The sequence below is a fragment of the Chiloscyllium plagiosum genome, chromosome 32 (genome assembly GCF_004010195.1).
Source record: "Chiloscyllium plagiosum isolate BGI_BamShark_2017 chromosome 32, ASM401019v2, whole genome shotgun sequence".
Classification (NCBI taxonomy): domain Eukaryota; kingdom Metazoa; phylum Chordata; class Chondrichthyes; order Orectolobiformes; family Hemiscylliidae; genus Chiloscyllium; species Chiloscyllium plagiosum.
This window is the reverse complement of record NC_057741.1, coordinates 8628505-8650522: the sequence shown is the minus strand read 5'-3', so window position 1 is coordinate 8650522 and position 22018 is coordinate 8628505. Positions and strand designations below refer to the sequence as shown.

The window sequence follows — 22018 nt, the reverse complement described above, 5'->3', positions numbered from 1 at the left end:
AGAAGTTCCACCTGCTGAGAGCTGCCAGCCTTCATATTGCTCTGCATCATCCCCAATCAAATGGTGACTGCTGTGAGAAAGAAACATAACAGAGGCTTCAACCCTTGTATGATCTCAGGAGTCAGATGAATATTGTTGAGAGGGATTTCACGAGATGGGGTTGTAGGGGAGCAGGTATTGACAGCAAGGGAAGAGGCTTAATTCTGAACAAAACACTGCCCATTTTCCCAATGCTGGGTCCCTTAATGAGGCATTGAGTGCTCTAAACCAGGGAGACTACAATCAACTTTAACAGTTTGTCACCGTACTGTGCAAGTGGGATGAGGCTTTTAATTTGGTATTAACTGTCTACTTAGCAGCCTGAAATAGCAATGGAATGGTGTAGGAAAGCTGCCCGTGGACTATATCAGGACAGACACAAAGGTGGTAGAATCTCCATTCATCACCATCATGATTAAATGCCCTGTCCAAATTTACTGAGAGAGCATAAAATATTGCATTCTGTGTTGACACACAATTCATGAATGTTCTGAAATGAATAGTCAAAATAAAAAGGAAATTTGGTGTCAACTCACCAAGGCTTCACTTCCAAGCCCACAACATCTGCCATCTAGAAGGACAAAGGGATCTTAATCAAATGGATCATTGGGCTGAAAAATGGTAGATGGAGCTCAATCTGGACAAGTGCAAGGTATTGCATTTTGGTACAACAAACAATAGGAGGGCTTATACAATTAATGGTAGGGCCTTGGGTAGTGTTGTAGAACAGAGGGACCTTGGGTGCAGATACATAATCCTTTAAAGTTGGCATCACATGTAGACAGGATGGTTAAAAAGGCATTTGACATGCTTGCCTTCATTGCTCAGTTCTTGGAGTATGAGAATTGGGACAAGGGCTCATGTCCGAAACGTCGATTCTCCTGTTCCTTGGATGCTGCCTGACCTGCTGTGCTTTTCCAGCAACACATTTTCAGCAATTGGGACATTACGTTGAGGTTGTAGAGGACATTGGTGAGGCCTCTGATTGAATACTGTGTCCAGTTCTGGTTGTCCAGTTACAGGAAGGATATTATCAAGCCAGAGAGGATCGAGTTATAAAGAAAGGCTGGACAGGCTGGGACATTTTTTACTGGAGCGTAGGAGGTTGAGAGATGATCTGATAGAACTTTATAACATAATGAGAGGTATAGATAGAGTTAATGGTAATTGTCTTTTCCCTAGGATGGGGGATTTCAAGACTAGGGGCACATTTTTAAGGAGAGAGGAGAGAGATTTAAAAAAAGACATGAAGGGCATATTTTTAACACCGAGAATGGTTCGGGTGTGAAATGAACTTCCTGAGGAAGTGGTAGATGCAGGTGCAATTACAATGTTTGGAAGACATTTGGATAGGTTCATGAATAGGAAAGGTTTGGAGGGTTATGGGCCTGGTGCAGGCAAATGGGACTAGTTTAGTTTGCAATTATGTTCAGCATGGTCTGGTTGGACTGAATGGTTTGTTTCTGTGCTGTATGACTCTATGACAAGGTCAGTAGATACCCCTTCAGACCACACACCACCCTGACTTGGAACCACATCACTGTTCCTTCACTGTCACTTGGTCAAAATCCTGAACTTGCTCCCCAACAACACTGTTGGTGTCTCTACACCTGAAATACTACAGAGGATCAAGTTGGCAGCTCATTACCACCTATTTCAGGGATGAGCAATAAATGTTGGCCTAGCTAGCAACACTCCTAGTCTGTGAACGAATGAGAAAAACCAAAATAAAAGGCCAAGGTGACAAACAGAAAATTTAAAATTACACAAGTGCCAAGACAACGAAGAGGGAAATAAATAAGTCAGTGAACAAACAGTGGAGACTTTCCCTGGTCTGTTTAATTTCTATTTTTGCCTTGCAAGTTACTGTAAATGAAAGGTGGAAATATTCAGTGCTCTCTATTGGCTTCCAGGACTTACACAAGCAAGTTACATGAGGTAACAACAATGTATTTCTTTAATCAATTTGACTGGAGTATTGGCAAGTGTAATTTGGACTCAAAGTAAAGGAGAGAGAGAGAGAGACTAAAAAAATCTGCAAGAATTAAAAGCTGAAGGAATTGGACTCTACACTTGTTCTGGATCATTTTGGTGCCAAGACAGTTGTTTGTCAATAATTATGACACATCATACCATTAAGAAGGTTACTTGGTTGAGACAGACAAGGCCGAACCTCGGGAAGCAGGTTTAGTGGGTGCAGGAACCGGAACTTCCTGATATTCAATGAATTTCAGTGATGATTCAGACAGTGATGTATTGGCTGTTTGCAAGACTAATCGCAAAAAGGAACAGATAGGACAGCAACTTTCATATTCAAATGCTTAACTGTCCATTTCCCCCACTAAATTTGCTGTTCGATTTGGTGAGTTTTGTCAAGTTCACTTTTGACAACAAAATTTGCCTTTAATTGAATTTTGCTGAAACATTTGCTCAAATATATTAGTATGATTTCTTAATTTAAAGACAAACAATTTATTGAAAGTGCATTCCTATAATAAAACATATGAAACAGGAAATGAATAGTTCAAGAAAAGGCCGGGCAGAAAAAAAATGAACACCCAATTCCTGTACGCTGAAGCTTAGTTACTTTGAAGAAAATGTATCTTTTAAAATCAGAAGACAAAGTGTCCTAAATCATCATTAACTAACTCGACTCTCCAGCAGAAAGGTTTAAACTTTAAAATGACATTGAGCTGAGGTAATCTTTCGGTTATCCTCAGCCCAAAAACGTAGAATAAGTTCACTGAAATGAGTCACAAAACAGCTGGCAAAATATAATCCATCAAAATGAGCAGTGGGTTTGCTGTAGTGAGGATGAAAGGCACATTGTTTCTTTCTAGATTTGATGGTCACTGTGCTTCAGGTTAAATGTTGGAACACCATATGTGCAGACACACATGAATACATAATGTCATCAAATCGGGAGTTATTTTATTGTAGCAATCATAATTTTGTTTTACTCTTTTATGAGATAAGGGCAACTTTGGCTTGGGCACCATTTATTTCCATCTCAAACTCCCCTTGAGACGGTGGCGGCGAGAGAGGGAGAGGTAGGGACAGCCATATAATGCTGTTCGGAAGGGAGTTGCGGGACATTCACGTTTTTGAATTCAAAAGGCTATACCAAGCTTGGTGCAAAAAAATGCATCTCACTTTAGGCATTGCTATGATCATCTTACAATCTGTAGTGCTGTACAACTTGACGCACAAATCTTTGTTAATGCTGTTTTGTAACCAGAAGTAGGAGGAATGTATTAGCAACCTGAGGTGAGTGCTGTTTCTTCCTAATAAAAGAACAAACAAAGCTGGTAAAATTTAACAAGTCAGGCAGCATCTGTGGAAAGAAGCAGAGCTACTGTTTCAGGTCGATGACTTCTCCTCAGACCCTGCCTGGTCTGTTGAGGTTTCCCAGCATTTACTGTTCTTGATTCCAATTTTCAGCTTCTGCAATATTTTATATTTGTATCATTTCTGCCATCTCTGTTGCTTGCTTGGATCTTTGTTGACAGAACAGAACGCAATATGAAATGAAAGTGGGCAATAGTCAGCAACTTATTCAATGGCAACCACAATTACTCCATTGAGACAATTCAGACAACTTCCTTTTGAACATAATTGAACAGTTTCTTAATGTATCAGAGCATTGGTGGATTTTAGTTTATACCCCATCACAAATTCATTAGTAACTTCTCCAGGTATTAGCTTTGGAGGTAGGTGAGCACTTTGTGATACTGACCACAATTTGGTTACATTTACCTTAGCAATGGAAAGGGATAGGTATATACCACAGGGCAAGAGTTATTGCTAGGGGAAAGGAAATTATGATATAATTAGGCAAGATCTAGGATACATAGGATGGGGAAGGAAACTGCATGGGATGGGCACAATTGAAATGCAGAGCTTGTTCTAAGTATGGACCTATCAGACAGGGAGGAAGTGGTCAACTTCTTTAGTAAAGAAGTTGAATCTCTTGTCAAGAGGAACAAGGAGGCTTATGTCAAGATGAGATGTGAAGGCTCAGTTAGGGGGCTTGAGAATTACAAGCTCGCCAGGAAGGACTTAAAGAGAGAACTAAGAATAGCCAGGAAGGGACATGAGAAGGTAGGAGCAAGGAAAACCCTAAAGCCTTCTATAGGTAGGTTAGGAATAAATGAATGACTAGAGTAAGATTAGGGCCAGTCAAGGACAGTAGTGAGAAGTTATGCGTGGAGTCAGAGGAGATAGGAGAAGTGCTGAATGAATACTTTTCATCAGTATTCATACAGGAAAAAGACAACGTTGTCGAGGAGTATACTGAGATACAGGCTGTTAGACTAGACAGAATTGAGGTTCACAAGGAGGAAGCGTTAGTAATTCTGGAAATCGATAAGTTCCTTGCACTGAATGAGATTTATCTTGGGATTCTCTGGGAAGCCAGGAAGGAGATTGCAAAACCTTTGGCTTTGATCTTTATGTCATCATTGTCTACAGGAATAGTACCAGAAGACTGGAGGATAGCAAATGTTGTTCCCTTGTTCAAGAAGGGGAGTAGAGACAACCCTGATAATTATAGACCAGTGAACCTTACTTCGGTTGCGAGTAAGGTGTTGGAAAGGATTATAAGAGGTAGAATTTATAATCATCAAGAGGGGAATAATTTGATTAGGGATATAGGAACATGGTTTTGTGAAGAGTAGGTTGTGCCTTACAAACCTTATTGAGTTCTTTGAGAAAGTGACCAAACAGGTGATGAGAGTAAAGTTGTTGATGTGGTGTATATGGATTTCAGTAAGGCACTTGATAAGGTTCGTCACTGTAGGCTATTGTAGAAAATATGGAGGCTTGGAATTGAGGGTGATTTAGCAGTTTGGATCAGAAATTGGCTAACTGGAAGAAGACGGAGGGTAGTGGTTGATGGAAAATGTTCATCCTGGAGTTCAGTTACTAGTGGTGTACTACAAGGATCTGTTTTGAGGCCACTGCGGTTTGTCATTTTTATAATTGACCTGGATGAGGGCATAGAGGATGGGTTAATAAATTTGTGGATGACACTAAAGTTGGCGGAATTGTGGACAGTGCTGAAGGATGTTTAAGGTTACAGAGGGACATAGATAAGCTGCAGAGCTGGGATGAGAGGTGGCAAAAGGAGTTTAATGCGGAATAGTGTGAGGTAATTCACACTTTGGAAGGAGTAACAGGAATACAGAGTACTGGGCTAATGGTAAGATTCTTGGTAGTGTGGACAAGCAGAGAGATCCCTGAAAGTTGTCATCCAGGTTGATAGGGTTATTAAGAAGATGTACAGTGTGTTAGCTTTTACTGATAGAGGGATTGAATTTTGGAGCCATGAGGCCATGTTGCAGCTGTACCAAACTCTGGTGTGGCTGCACTTGGAATATTGCATACATTTCTGGTCGTCACATTATAGGAAGAATGTGAAAGTATTGGAAAGGATGCAAAAGAGATTTACCAGGATGTTACCTGGTATGGAGGGAAGGTCTTATGAGGAAAGGCTGAGGGACTGGAGGCTGTTTTCGTTAGAGAGAAGTTTGAGAGGTGACTGAACAGAGAACAAGACGATCAGAGGTTTAGATAGGGTGGACAGTGAGAACCTTTTTCCTCAGATGGTGATGACTAGCATGAGGGGACATAGCTTTAAATTGAGGGGTGATAAATATTGGACAGATGTCAGAGGTAGATTCTTCACTCAGAGAGGAGTAAGGGCGTGGAACACCCTGCCTGCAACAGTTGTAGATTCGCCAACTTTAAGGGCATTTATATGGTTATTGGATAGACATATGGATGATAATGGAATAGTGTAGGTTAGATGGGCTTCAGATTGGTTTCACAGGTCAGCGCAACATCGAGGGTCGAAGAGCTTGTACTACGCTGTAATGTTCTATGTTCCTGCATCATGTATCAGCCTTTAGTGTCAGGAAGTATTCTCTGATTGAAACTCCATGACTACCTTAAGGGTTTTTGTAAGATGATGCCTTTTCTATTTTTCCTTGAGGCAAATACATTGTTTATATTTGATGTGTTCCTTTACTGGCTTAATGAAGAATTAACCTCTTGACACTATGTGTTTGTATCTGAAGATCTCTTACTGCAGCACAATGGCCTGTCAACAGCCCAAAACATTACCTCTGTTATTGTTGTTCTAAACAAATATTCAAAAACCTTAATGGTCATTTCCGATTGGAAGTAATGAATGCATTTTATATGAACAATCCTTGAGTGAAGTATTAAAAGAGGATTCCTGTATTCAATACCTGTATATCCAGCTTTACAAGCACAGCTAAAACCTCCCGGGAAGTTCTGGCAAGTTCCACCACTTTTGCAGGGATTCGACTGACATTCATTGATATCCCTTTCACAAGCAGTGCCCATGAACCCTTCTGGACAGGTACATGAAAATCTACTTAATAAATTATGGCAGGTTCCACCATTATGGCAAGGGGATGGAAGGCACTCATCTATGTCTGTTTCGCAGGCATGTCCAGAGTATCCTGGCAGACATCGACAGATGAATGGTTTGAGAGCTGCATTGGCCACAATAATCACTGGGACGCTTTCTTCACTTTGTAGTGATGGGCTGACGGCCAGCCTCTTCACGCAGCTTCCACCATTCTGACACGGCTCGTTAGTACAAGGGTCGTGGTCCACAGAATCGACTCGTACTCCACTCTGTCTGAATAAAGTTTCCTTAATGCTTTCAAAAAAAGTAGCTACCCCACTGGGGCTTACATACTGATTGCTAAATCGTTTCACAGCTGCCATTATATATGTTTTATTATCCTGTTCGTAAAAACCATAGATCTGTACTGTAGTTCCCATTCGCGAGAGTTGAGAGTTAACAATCCGTAAGAAGTGAAGGTAATGGTTGGTAAGAAAATCTTTGACTGTTGCAATATTTAGGGAAAGAAGGACACTATTGTCTATCGTCATATTACTGAATCCAGTGAAGAAAACATGGACATTATTGTTGACGGCACTGTGCAATCCATCACTACTACGGACAATTAGATCAAAAGTTCCATCTGTTGACCTTGGCTGCGAGTTTAGATTGCAAGTACCTGCTGGGATGTTAAAAAGAGTTGTAGACCCCATAGTCAGAGTGCACTGGAAAGTGTCCAATATGTCTGGGTCTTGGGGCTTCACACTGGCCAAGATTCCACCAGGAAACAGGTTTCCAAAATAGTGAACAAATATCTCGACTGTTCTTGGCTCAGATGGGTTGTCATTCTGATCATTTATTATGACATGCACAGTACCTGTGGAAGACATCTGTGGTGTGCCGGAATCCCGAGTGACCACTGACAAATGGAAATCACTGATCTGTTCTCTGTCGATTTCTCTGGTTGTGGTGAGGATACCCCCAGAGCTTAAACTGAAGTAGCTGGTAGCAGGGCCTGTGCTGAGCAAATGGTAGGAGAAAGGACCTTGGTTTGGTGGAAGGTCCAGATCAGTGGCATTAAGTGTCATCACGACAGCCCCTGCACGTTGGTTCTCGGCAACTTCTCCAGTTGCAGATATTAAAGTAGGTCCATTGTCATTAATATCCTCCAGGTTAACAAGCAAATAGGTGCTACCTGTGGCTGAAGGCACTCCTGTATCAACAGCTAATATAGAGAGGTTGTATATTGGTACGGACTCACGATCCAGTTCTGCTGCCACTGAAACCTGCCCAGACTGTGAATCAATAGAAAAGGCACCCTTTTCATTTCCAGCTCCAATGTGGTAAGTGAATCTGCTCCAACTGGGAACCGAGTCAGAATCAAAGGCACTTACAAAAATGACGTGAGCTCCAGGCGCTGCCCCCTCATTAGTCTGCACAGTGTACTCCTTGGATGTGAAAACAGGAGGATCATTGGCATCCAGTACAGTAATATTCACAAAGACTTCATCAACATCAAATCCACGGATGCTTCCAGCATTCTTTGCCAGAACCCTCAAAGAAATTTTCTCTTCCTTTTCCCGATCAAGTTGCCCTGATACATAAATTTGTCCGGTGTTTCTATCAATCCTTAATCCTTTGCTCCTGCTTTTACCAACAAGGAGGTAGGTGACAACTCCATCATTCCCAAGGTCTCGATCACTTGCAAATACTTCCCCGACAGTGGTACCTTTTGAAGCAGCCTCTGAAACCTCAAAGCTATACTGTCTGGACACAAAACGTGGAACGTACTCATTTACACCACTGAGCTGCACATAAACATCAGCAAAGCTAAAATGGTCCTCATCTGGGACATTAAAGGCTTTCACGTACAACTGGTAACTCTGTTTCACTTCAAAGTCCAAAAAGCCTTGAGTTGTGACGATTCCGGTGTTTGGATCAATGACAAAAAGATCACTGTCACTCGTCTCAATTGCATAAGCTATCACAGCATTAACTCCAGAATCAGCATCTGTGGCATTTAACTGGACGACTATGGTACCACTTGGGGCATTTTCTGATATAATTGGAAAATACTTATTTGGACTGAACAGTGGTGCATTATCATTTGAATCAGTAACGTGAACGGTCATGCTGAGGTAGCCAGCTCTTTTCACCCAACCTCCATCTTCAGCACTTATAGTCAGTTCATGCATTTGTTGAGTCTCATAATCCAAATGTCCGACTAGAGATATCGCACCCGTTGCATTAACAATAGAGAACAATTTAGCATCATTTCCTTTAGAAATGTTATATCTAATTAACCCATTCATATCAGCATCTTTGTCTCTGGCTGAAATAGTTCTGATTACTGTTCCAATGGCAAGGTTCTCAGGAACTGTGACGCTAATGTGGCTCTGAGAGAATTGAGGCGTGTGCAAGTTCTCTTCAGTCACCATAATACGAACAGTGGATGTTGTGGACAGTGGGGGATTGCCTTTATCCATTGCTGTGATTATGATTAAAAACACTTTATTCACATTGGCTCTCAGAGAGGAAGCAACAGAAACCCAACCATTATTCTTGTTCAGTGTGAATTGATTTGAACTGTTTCCACCAGTAATGTGGTACTCTATTTCCGAATTTAAGTTATAATCCTTATCGTCCACTGCAGTGACTTTGATTAACCGTGTACCAACCTTGACATTCTTAGTAACAGGAGTAAAGTAATTATCAGATTCAAAGTGTGGTGCATTGTCATTACTGTCAACAATGTTGATAATGACTGTAGTTTCACTCATCAAGGGAATTCTACCTCTGTCTGAGGCTGTTATAATAAAGCTATGCCTGTTTATATTCAGATTGTTAGAACTTGAGGAATTGTGATATTTTATGTATTGTTTGGTATAGATCTCTCCTGTGCTAGAATTTATTCTGAAAAATTCTGACTGTGACTTTATGAAATAAAACACTTGACCATTAAGGCCACTATCGGGATCTGTAGCTACTACTTGAGTAACACTGGAGCCAATCTCTGTGAGCTCTGGGTAATCTAGATAGTATGAGGTTTGAGTAAATCGTGGGGGATTATCATTTACGTCTGTCACAAAAACAGTAATGTCTGTATTTACTGTCCACCCAGAATCATGGGCATAAACTTTGACTGTGTAGCGCTCCACATCCTCCCGATTCAGAGGCCTGCTAACGGTGATATCTCCAGTCTTTGCATTCATGGAGAAGGGAAGACTTACATCTCGTATCGAGTACTGACTAACAGCATTCACTCCAGTATCCTCATCTGAAGTGGTAACATGTGTCACAGTGTAACCAATAGCAGCATTTTCAGGCACCTGAGCACTAAATATTTGTGAGAATCTTGGAGCATTGTCATTTTCATCCAAGACATTGACAATAACTTGGCACACAGAGCTACTTGAGGAAGCTCCTTTATCTGTTGCTTGTACAGTTAATGTATACTGGGCCTTCTTTTCCCTGTCCAAACGTTTGGTATTTCTGATCTCTCCAGTTTCTCTGTTGATATTGAAATTATTGCCTTTGTTACCATCCAGTATGGTATACTCTATTTGACCACTGGGACCACTGTCTTTATCTTCTGCTACAACAGTGATTATTTTGTGGGAGAAGGTATTCTCCATTACATTAGCCATGAAAGGATCTTGCTTAAAAACTGGTGCATTGTCATTGACATCTAGCACAGTAATATTCAATTGCTTATAAGAAGAATATGGAGGGTATCCCATATCTCTGGCTTCAATCCACAGAACGTAATTCTGAACTGCTTCAAAATCTAATGACTTTATGAGAACGAGTTTCCCTGTCAGTTGATCAATGTGGAAGACATCACCGAGGTTACCACTAGCAATATAGTAAGATAAGGATCCTCTAACAGGACTTCTTGTTGAAGAAGCTGACATTGTTGTAATATAGGTATCAATATTCTGGTCTTCTGGGAATATAAAAGACTGTTGCCCTGCATTTATTTGAGGAAAATCGGCCTTATTTCCAAATCTCACTGTCACAGTGGTAGAGTCGGACATTGAGTAAATTCCTTTGTCTTTAACATTGACAGTAATAGTTATGTCAGTGCCTCCAGTTAACGTCTGGGCAGCCATGATAGCACCACGACTAGGATCAATCTGGAATCTTTCCGCACTTCGGCCTGTCAAGGAATATTGGAGTTCGGCATTGGGGCCTTCATCATCATCTGAAACTGTCACAGCAAACACGAATGAACCTGGATACAGTGGAAACAGGAAAGACATTAGGAGTCTATTTTGTTTAAAAAAAAAGCATTTAAAAGATAAAGCAATGCTATCAGATGTTTCGTATTGGAAAATGATCTGAATTTCAACACCAGCTTCTGGTCACGGGCAATTGAATGAACAGAACTAGTGAATATTGTCTCAGTATAGTAATCTTTAGCATAGCTAAATCACCATCTGCTTATGTTCTTGGTCTCATATGCTTGTCACTCAATGCATTATGTTCATGGGGCACACCAATGCAAAATACCCCAGCTCAAAAGAGTAGGGTTTGGAAATAGCCAAATATCATTGCACTGATTGAGTTTGTGGTCTGACTACAGATTGAGAAAAGTTTAGTTTATAAACATAACAGACATAGCCTTTGGAGGCTTGAATTAATTTTCAAACAATCAGCAAATTTGTAAAACCATTATGAAAATGCTCAGTGAACAAAGGCTATAAATAGAAACGAGGGGATATCTGTATATGCAACAGAAGTTTAGGTTGACATTTTCCAAATTCAGAATTCACAGTAAGAAACCAATCTGAGCAGAATAAATTCATCCCGCATTTTTACTCTAAATCCAAACCATAAACAGTGAAGACTGTGACAATGTGATCAGTACCTGTAAAAAGCCAGTGTGCTTTTAATTAACAAGATAGGTGTAAAATCAATTGTTGAATGACACATTAAAATCACAAGTGAGTGCATTCATTTCCTGACAAAAAAGAAATAATAATCTGGTCTGATAGGATATTTAGAATAAGATATACCAGTGATGAATTATAAGTATTTTGCTTTACAGATTCTGATCTTGACCTCAAAACTTTAGTGATCTGTAAAATAATTAGGTGGAGATATAATGCCAATAAAAAACAATCCAACATCGTAAAATAGTAAATTCTTCCTTTAAAATGTTGAACCTTGCAATGAGAATTAAGGGTATAACATACTGGGTTCATGACTGCAATGGGGAGAAAGTGAGGTCTGCAGATGCTGGAGATCAGAGCTGAAAATGTGTTGCTGGAACAGCGCAGCAGGTCAGGCAGCATCCAGGGAACAGGAGAATCGACGTTTCGGGCATAAGCCCTTCTTCAGGAATCTAAAGATTCCTGAAGAAGGGCTTATGCCCGAAACGTCGATACTCCTGTTCCCTGGATGCTGCCTGACCTGCTGCGCTGTTCCAGCAACACATTTTCAGCTCATGACTGCAATGAAAAATTAAGCTCCTTTTCTGGTTTCTTGTTAGCTAGCATGAATCTGATAACTCATAACATACTGTTGGTTAAAAAAAAAAACAAGCCTGACTAGCAGGCATGCCTTGGACAACAGTCCATGAGAAAGCTGATGACAAACATTGTAGGATATATTTACTAAACATTGGAGTCGCATTGGAATAAACAATGGATGAACATTGGAATTTGGAATGTTCCTGTAGATTGGAAGCCAGCAAATGTCACCCACCTATTTAAGAAAGGAACATGCAAGACAACAAAGAAGCACAACCTGTCAATCTTGCACCAGTAGTAGGGCGAATGATATAGTCTACGATAAAGGATGTGACAAATGGACACTGAATGAAAATTATCTAATTGGGCATGGTCAGCATGGATTTGCAAATGGAAAATCATGTTTGACAAAATTGCTGGAGTTTCTTTGAAGATGTTCTTGACAAGCTTTATAAAGAGGAGTCAGTGGATATAGTAAGATCATAAGTTGCTGGAAAAACTCAGCAGGTCTGGCAGCATCTGTGGAGAGAAAGCAGAGTTAAGATTTCAGGTCCAGTGATCATCTTATGAACCTTCTTGAAGAAAGGTCATTGGACTCAAACTATTAACTCCACTTTCTCTCCACAGACGGTGCCAAATCTGCTGAGTTTTTCCAGCAATGTCTGATTTCCAGCATCCAGTTCTTTGTTTATTTTTGTTTAGCTCATGGATCTAGTATACTTAAAATTTCAGAAGACCTACAATAAGAATGGTTAACAAAATTAAAATGCATGGGATAGAGGTACTGTACTATTATGGATTAAGGATTAGCTGACAGACAAAACTGTAAAAATAAATGGGCCACTCTTGCCTTGGTAGACTGTAACTAGTGGGGTATTGCAAAAGATCAGTGCTTGGAGCATAGCTGTTCATAATATGTTACTGACTTGGATATGGAGGCCAAATATAATATTTCGAAGTTTGTAGATAATACAACCAAAACAGAATTTTTGTTAGGAGGAAGATGTAAACTAGTTTCAGGAGGTTTTAGACAGGTTTAATGAGTGAGCAAAAACGTGGTAAATGAAATGTAATGCGAAAAAAAAATTATCCACTTTGGCATGGAGGAATAGATAGAATTCCCACAGCATGGAAGCGGGCTAGTCGGCCCATCAAATCCTCACCAACACTCTGAAGAGCATCCCACTAAGACACAACCCCCCAGCTATCTCTGTGACCCTGCATATTCCATGGTTAATCCACCTAGCCGGCACATCCCTGGACTGTGGAAGTAGATCAGAGCACCCGGAGTACTTCTTCAATAGTGAGAGACTGCAAGGGGATCTCAGTGCTCTTGTTGACACATTATTGAAGTAGACAAGCAGGAGGCTGGAAGAACACAGCAAGCCAGGCAGCATCAGGAGGTGGAGAAGTCAATGTTTCTGGTTATGCCCGAAATGTGGACCTTTCCACCTCCTGATGCTGCCTGGCTTGCTGTGTTCTTCCAGCCTCCTGCCTGTCTACTTTGAATTCCAGGATCTGCAGTTTTTTATTTGTCCCCAGACATTCTTGAAAGCTAACATGCACAAGGTATTAGGAAGGCTAATGGAACGTTTGCCTTTAATGCAGGAGGATTTGAGTACAGGAGTAGTGAAGACTTGCTTCAATTGCATAGAAGCTTGGTTAGACCAGACTGGAGCTCATATCTCAGGAAAGATATCATTACCACAGAAACATTGCAATGGAAATTCAACAGATTCACTTGTTCTCTGGATGGTGGGACTGTCCTATGAATGGAGACTGAGCTAACCAGAGCTGTATTCTCTAGAGTTTCAAACGATGAGAGGTGACCTCATTGCAAACTACAAAATACTTAAGGGGATAACAGGGTAGATACAGGTAAGAGGTCTTCCCTGGTTGGGGAATCTAGGACTAGACAATACAATTTAAAATTTAAAAAAATTATGCCATTTAGGATCAAGATGAGGAGAATTTTTTTCATACTCACAGGATGATAAATCTGGAATTCTTTACCCCAGATGGCAGCAGAAGCTTAGTTTTTGAATACATTTAAAGATTGATAGATTCCTGATTCCCAGTGGCATAAAGATTTATGGGGATAGTGAGTAAAATGCATTTAAGATTTCGGATCAGACATGATTGTATTAAATGGAACAGGTTTGACAAATGGTATAGAATGTCTACTCCCTTTTTCCTATGCCCTTATGCTCATTGTCTTTGCTAGTTCTATGCACTCCTGAGGTCATAGGATAGAGGGAAAAGTGCACATTAGACAACGGTGGATAAATAACAGTAATTATTAAAAGGTATTTAATGAAATTGGTTAAAATGTTTTCATGTTATTATTAAAGGTCAAGTGTTTTATAGGACATCACAATGTACAGATTAAATTGCAATCAATATTCATTTTCTATAACTTTGTTTTTTAAATTGTACTGTTTTGTAATTTTAATTAAATGAAAGCAATATTGAAAAGAAAATGGGACACACTGAAAACCATGAGTTTGTTGTGTTGTCTTTGTACATGAATAATTAAATGAGAGCATAATTAACAATAAAATGTATACTTGGGGATACATATGCATGTATTATTTCATTCAGGTGGTGAAGGATTCATTAACACCTCTTAGAAAGCAAGATGAGCAACCTGTAATGTTCCCAGTTTCATGGTGTTGATGTTTGTTTGTCAGCAGTATGTTACAAAGAGGATCTATCCCCAGACAGCAGGTATACCCTTTTACCCAATTCACAGAGACTGCTACCTTTGCAAATATTCAGCCGGCATCAATGGCAACTGTCTCATTCCCGCTTTTTAACTAATGCTCTCAGGGAAGATCCATCCACCATCTCACTGTTTGCTCTTCTGGGTTCTCCGAACTGAATTCACACCAAGGAGTGGAGCAATATGCTAGCAGCAAAACTCACTCCTATTGTTCAGCTGAACCAAGAAATGAGGTTGCTCCTGGTAAACATCACTCTGGTCTGTCTCAGTTATATGTGGTAAAGTTCACTCTGCATTCTAAGTTCCATTTATTATGTTAGATGTTAACATATACAATATTCTGTGCTTGTGATGATTTCCATATTGAAGAATTAAATAAATATAATGTAACCAGGTGTTAGCCTTGATTCAGTAGTCACATTCTTGCGTATAAGTTAGAATGTTATTGCTTCAAGTTTCATTCGAGAGATTTAAACATAGAACTTAGGATGGCACTTCAGTGGAATACTGCATGTATGAGTGCAATCTTTTGGATGAGATGTTAAATTCATGTTCTCTATGCTTTCTCAGATGAACATAGAAGATCCCATAATATCACACAAACACGATGATAGGGTTTTTTTCCCATACCATGGCAACATCTATTCCTCAACAACATCAAAGAAAAAAGATTGATGATTACAATTTGTGACCTTGACCTGTGTCCGCTACATACCATGGTTTCCACCATTCCAATTATACCCATACTTCTAAAGTACTTTATTTTTACAGTGACATGCTATTGAAAATTCTAAGATCATAAAAGTGTTAGATAATTGCAAGTTCTTTCTGTAAAAAAAATCAGTAGCTAAAATCAAAAATATGTTCTTAGGCATCAATGAAGGTGAGGACATAATATTTCTACAGTTCTAATTCAGAATAATAATGGCTTAATACATATTATTTGCAGTTGGTGTGGGCAGTTTATTGTATTCTTGCTCCTGTAATTTTAAGTCAGTGATCTGGCAGAAATGACATATGCAGGCTAGATTCACAGTTAAAAATGGTTTCATTCAACTGAAGAAAATTCTGTGGGAATATCATTGATAGAATAACACATCACAGTAAATTAATTTGGATGGTAGCCAATAATTTGAACTCTTTTGAATCTCTAATAGAAAGCACAAATTACTGAATAAGGCTAATGCACATTAAACGTGCATTAATTAATCATTTTGTTTTGTTATTCAGAATAGATTTAAAGTGCAAATGACTGTCCATTCTTTGCCCATGAAGCAATTAAAAACATGACAGCAGGAGATGTGATGTTTCAATATGCATTACTACATCAAAATATAGCAGATTCTGACTGTTATTGCATCTGTTTAAATTAGTATCTTTATCTCTGTCTAGTAAAATTTTATTCAAAGCTATTAATCGAGCATTTATCTTTATTATGTGTGTTTCTTTGTTTTCCATACTTAATGGACAGTCAACCTTCTGCAAGATTTTCCTTAATTTGGATAAATGTTAACAAACTATTTTGATATGGTTAGTCTCTGACATTCCCCTTCCTTTCTTTGACTCATCTGTTTCCACTTCTGTATTAGTCTGCTCATCAGTCTATAATTAGTCTGCTGAGTCCCACGGCTATCTTAATTAAATTTTCCCTTGCACAACTTCTTGCTAGGACACTCTTTCACCTTTTCTCTGTCCTGATGACATCACCTTCTATATGGCAACTTCCAAAGTGTTTTCCTTTTCTCGTGGAATACTTTTGACAAAGTTCTTACCTGCATTTGTAGGTGATGGGATGTGAGTAACATATGGGAAGTGACGAAATTTCGGAGGGTTGTCATTGATGTCTGAAATTGTTATAAACACAGTGGTTGAACTGGACATGGCTTGAGGTATGCCTCCATCGGTAGCTACCACTACAAGACTGTACATTTCTTTGCTTTCTCTGTTCAGCAGAGCACTTGTGATAATTTGTCCAGTAGATGGATTAATGGAAAACTGGGAGTTGCCACCAACCAGGCTATAGCTGTTAGAGGAAAGATAATTTTAAAAAAACTCAGTAGGTGCGTTAGGATTAAATCACATTGTTTACTTTGCTTTACTGAAACTGTTCAAAGAGAAAAATAACTGGCTCAGAATAAGAGTTACAGGTTCTTCTTGCAGCTGCACAGTAGCAACTCAATATGAAAACCTAGATAGCAAGCATAAGCAAGATACCACTTTTGTTTTCCTATTGTTCACACAATACTGTCCAAGTAGAGTAAGAGTCACTGCACCAGGTTTGATGTTCATCATCTCTAATGCTGGCCAGGTGTAACCATCCTAACTGTTGTCCTAAATGTACTAATGTAACTGAGACCAGAAACCAAATGGAGAATCTTCCACCACTGTATAGCTCAGGACTGTTTTTCTTCATTGAGCGATTAGAGGAACTTCACTAAACATGCTAAATGTTATCACTGTTCTTCAGAATCTAAATTAATTAATTAATATATCTATCTAACCCTCTAAGTGAGGAGTGCACATGTCTGGTCAGTTCAATTAAATACACAGGATGATATTCAATTACTACTTTTACATTTATAGCAGATGAGCTGTGTTTTGCATACCTCATTGAAGGATTAATTTAACCTGTACTGACTCCAACCAATCTCCACACCAAAGTCTAATAATGTACCAATTTCCAGATGTTAAATAACATAAAACATTGATTCTAAAACTGTGACACGGAGCCAAGTCAGTCTTTAATTGACCATGAAAAGTCTCCACATCATTTCCTATGAAAGCAGAACAGTTTGGGGGCATGTGCTTTACTGATTTAAGGCAAATAACTTAGTAAGTTTGTGAAAACAGAATGGCTAATGTTAGATTCCTTCACATCAAGGTCAAATGTAGGCAATCAACTAGAAGTGCTTTGACTGGGAACCAAGGTGTGTGTTTTAGTTAGCCCTTAATTAAAGGCACTGGTCAAAGTTAAATAAAACAGAAATTTTACTGAAATTAATTGCAGGAGTTTTAAAGAATTTAGAATTATAAAGATTTCACTGGAATAATATCATAAAGTAGGGATTGAAATCCATTAGATCCACTCAAAACCAGTCTGATTAAATTCAAATAGGTATTATTTACTAATTTTAGATTTGTCCTTCCTTTAATTATGAATTAACTAAATTTAATTGTTTAAAATATTGGTCACTTTGACTCAAACGTCAGGCAACTATAGACTCTTAATAATACTGCAAATATCCTCCATCACATGTTTACATTTGAATTAGTCCACATATGGATAAAAGTATCCAATCAATAGGAGTAGATTATGTTGAATTAATTTCTATACCATCAAAACAGAAATAAAAGCTTGCCTTTCATGACCTCAGAAAAACTAAAAATGTATTTTACAGCCAATGCAATGCTATTAAAGTGATGTCATGTCAGAAGCATTAGTCAACTGTATACAATAAATTCCCATAATCATAAACAGGGACATGATAATGAGCAAATAGTCTGTGTTATTAATGTTGGTGGAAGGATAAATACTGATCAAGACATTAGGGAAAATTCCCCTGCTTTTTGTTGAAACTTGCCAGAGTATCATCCCCTTTCACCTGAGGCTCTATACCAAAATTTGGTTGAAAGCCGGCATATGTGACACTTCTTTAGCACTTCAAAAATCTGACAAGGACAGACGGTAGACTTTGATTTACTTGGACTTTAGTAAAGCCTCTGACAAGGCTCTGCATGGTTGACTAATTAGTAAAGTTAAATCACATGGGATTCAGGGTGAGCTTGCTAAACGGCTACAAAATTGGCTTGGCATTGAAGATAGAGGGTGGTGGTAGAGGGTTGTTTTTCAGACTGGAGGTCTGTGACCAGTGATGTTCCACAGGGATCAGTACTGGGCCCACTTTTGTTTATCATTTAAATAAACAATTTGGATGGGAATATAGGAAGTATGATTAGTAACTGCGGATGACACCAAAATTGGTGGAATAATGGACAGTGAAGAAGGTTTTTTTAAGATTGCAAAGAGATCTTAATCAATTGGGTCAATGGGCTGAGGAGGAGCAGATGGAGTTTAATTTGGATAGATGAGCGATACTGCATTTTGGTATAATAAACAAGGGCAGAACTTATACGATTAATGGTAGGGCCGTGGGTACTGTTGCAGAACAGAAACCTATGCATTCAGATAAATAATTCTTTGGAATTTGCAGCGCAGGTGGACAAGGTGGTTAAGAAGGCATTTTTGCACACTTGTCTTCATTGCTCAGATCTTTGAGTATAGGAGATGGGAAGTCATGTAGAGGTTGTACAGGATATTAGTGAGGCCTCTTCTGGAGTATCGTGTGCAGCTGTGGTTGCCGTATGATAGCAAGGATATCATTAAACTAGAGGGTTCAGAAAAGATTTACCATGGTGTTGCTGGCAATCAGGGTTTTGAATGATAAAAAACAGGCTGTAACTTTTTTTCCACTGGAACACAGGAGGTTGAGGAGTGACGTTATGGAGGTTTATAAAATGAGGGGTATGGATTAGGTGAATAGCAAAGGTTTTTTCTCGAAGGTGATTGAGTTCAAAACTGGTGGGTATATTTTTAAAATAAGGTGAGAGGAGAAAAATTTAAGAAGGACATGAGGGGGCAACATTTTTACACAGAGTGGCTAGTGTGTGGAATGAACTGCCCGAGGAAGTGGTAAATGCAGGTATGGGTTATAACATTTGAAATACATTTGGATAAGTACACGAATAGGAAATGTTTGGCAGGATATGGGCCGAGTGCAGGCAGGTGGGACTAGTTTGACTTGGGAACAAGGTCAGTGTGGACTAGCTGGACTGAAGGGTCTGTTTCCGTGCTGTATGACTCTATGACACTAGCATATCAGTCTAGATGGTGTGTTCAATGTGGGGCTTGAGTGGGTCAGTCGCCTCATCTCTTGCAGCAGTATCAAACTAAAACACTGCTCTGAATGGGCAGTATGCTCAGCAAGTAACAGAAATGTAATTCTGGCATTGTTTTCCAAATGGTATGTTCGAACAGGAACCTAAGTAGTGGTTCATCCTGAATGTGTGGGCAGATAACAGCAGACTTCTTAACATTGCTTAGTCACAAAATCCTGGTGGTGCTTCTACAGGACTTCCAGTTCCACTACCTGGCCCGCTGTCAAGGAAAGGCTGCCAGCATTCTCAAAGATCCATTACACACACACACACTATGCAGTTTACCTATTATTTACTTACCTATGCTATTTAACTATGTGGTCTGCCTATATTGCTCACAAGACAAAACTTTTCACTGTGCCTCAGTACACGTGACAATAAATTCAATTCAATTTAATTCAACACAACACAACAACACTGGGTAATTAAAGGGAAAGAAGCACATCACAGATGGGATGTTTGCTATATCTTAAAGGCGAGGGAATGAACAACGCCTACATAAAGGTAAGTAGGAAATTGAACTGAAGCAGTGAAAACCACTGCAACAGCTGTTTCCTTTACGAGGGAAGAGTTGATTCTTACACTTCCGAGGATACTGGACTACAACCCTTCACAAGATAGCCTCAGGGAGTGGTGATAATTGTGGTGGGCTTAAAGAAAATCCAAACACATCAACATGTCACTGCTTACACCTAGCATGGCAATTCTTGAAGGACAGTAAATCCTGATTGCAGAGGGAGGCAGGAATGGTCAGAGACAAAATTGGCAGGATTGCAAAGGAGAATCCCCAATCCTCACCTCTCATCATTTAATAACATGCATAAGAGCTGTCACTTGTACTCCTTTTGTCTTCAATCCCTCAAACAGAATTAGAAGTTTTTCTCACATTCCAAATCAATGTTATAGATTCAAAAGCTATCGAGTTCATCTTGCATATAATTAATGATATCGTTAGAAAAAACAAACAGCTGGAAATGCTCAGGATGTTGTTAATATTAACAAGGTCAAAGAGTTGATAGAACTGAACATTTCCAAAATGTTTTGTTTTTCTTCAAATTGTGTTATATCTACATTTAAATTAATGTCTTGTAAGATTCCTATTAATTGTCTAACTCAAAGTCCCAAGTTGAGTGGAAAGTTTAATGACTATGTGCACTGGCTTTACATATCTGAAATAGGCAACGAGGTACTATTTACATATGCTGATGAGCTGAAAGTTATGAAAGTAGCACCCTGCTTCAACTCGCTATCATGGATGCACTTTGAGATTGGGAAGGATTTAGGCTGGCAAAAGGAAGCAACATTATTATATGGACAAGCAATGACCTGCAAGTATTCCTGTGTAACTGGCTACTCTTAAAAATAAAAACCGAAAATTAATGTAATTGTTTTTCAGCACCTTTCTCGTACAACTAAGGTCAGCATGCATGCCCTACAGGCACTTGTACCTGACTCTGATATTCCTCAAATATTTGCATTTTCACAGAGTTTGGTGCCTATTTCAGGAATGACAGCTGAATAATTTAAAGCATCTTGCACATGTGGGAGTTTAACGGAGAGTTCAAGGGTTACTGCGGATTCTATCTGCCAAAAATGCTGTTGGATGTGAATCTTATCAGATCGAGTGGATCAGTTGGAGAGACAGATAGAAGAGATGAAGAATTTGCAACAGCAACAGTATGTGATGGATGGCAGTTATAGGAAGTGGGGAAAAGTCTCAGATAAAATCACATAGATGGTTTAACTCCAGGAAGGGTAAGTGAGGTAGGCAGCTCGTGCAGGAGTCTTTTGTGGATATACCCATTTCAAACAGGTATGCTGTTTTGGAAAATGTAGGGGGTGATGGATTCTCAGGGGAACATAGCACGAACAGCCAAGTTTCTGGTATTGAGACTGGCTCTAATGCAACGAGGGATATGTCGGCCTCCAAGAGATCAATTGTGTTAGGGGATTCTGTAGTCAGAGGTACAGACACACGTTTCTGTGGCCAGCAGAGAAAAAGCAGAATGGTGTGTTGTTTCCCTGGCGGCAGGATCAAGGATGCCTCAGAGAGGGTGCAGAATGTTCTCACGGGGGAGAGGGGCCAGCAGGAGGTCATTGTCCACATTGGAACCAATGACATTGGAAGGGAAAAGGTTGAGACTCTGAAGGGAGATTACAGAGAGTTAGGCAGAAATTTAAAAAGGAGGTCCTCAAGGGTAGTAATATCCAGATTACTCCCACTGCTACGATCTAGTGAGGGCAGGAATAGGAGGATAGAGCAGATGAATGTATGTCTGAGGAGCTGGTGTATGGGAGAAGGATTCACATTTTTGAATCATTGGAATCCCTTTTGGGGTAGAAGTGACCTGTACAAGAAGGACAGATTGCACCTAAATTGGAAGGGGACTAATATACTGGCAGGGAAATTTGCTAGAACTGCTTGGGAGGATTTAAACTAGTAAGGTGGGGGGGTGGGACCCAGGGAGATAG

At 39.5% G+C, this 22018-nt stretch overlaps 1 protein-coding gene across 2 annotated transcripts in view; it reads right to left on the bottom strand.

The window, feature by feature from the left end:
* The window catches only part of LOC122539345 (protocadherin Fat 4), a 375046-nt gene that overhangs the window by 53818 nt on the left and 299210 nt on the right, over positions 1 to 22018 (bottom strand). For both annotated transcript variants that reach the window (XM_043674087.1, XM_043674088.1), the window contains exons 9-10: positions 16384 to 16634; positions 6291 to 10649 (exon numbers count right to left, since the gene is read on the bottom strand). In XM_043674087.1, the coding sequence (XP_043530022.1) occupies positions 6291 to 10649; positions 16384 to 16634 (4610 nt within the window). The remainder of the gene's footprint in view (positions 1 to 6290; positions 10650 to 16383; positions 16635 to 22018) is intronic.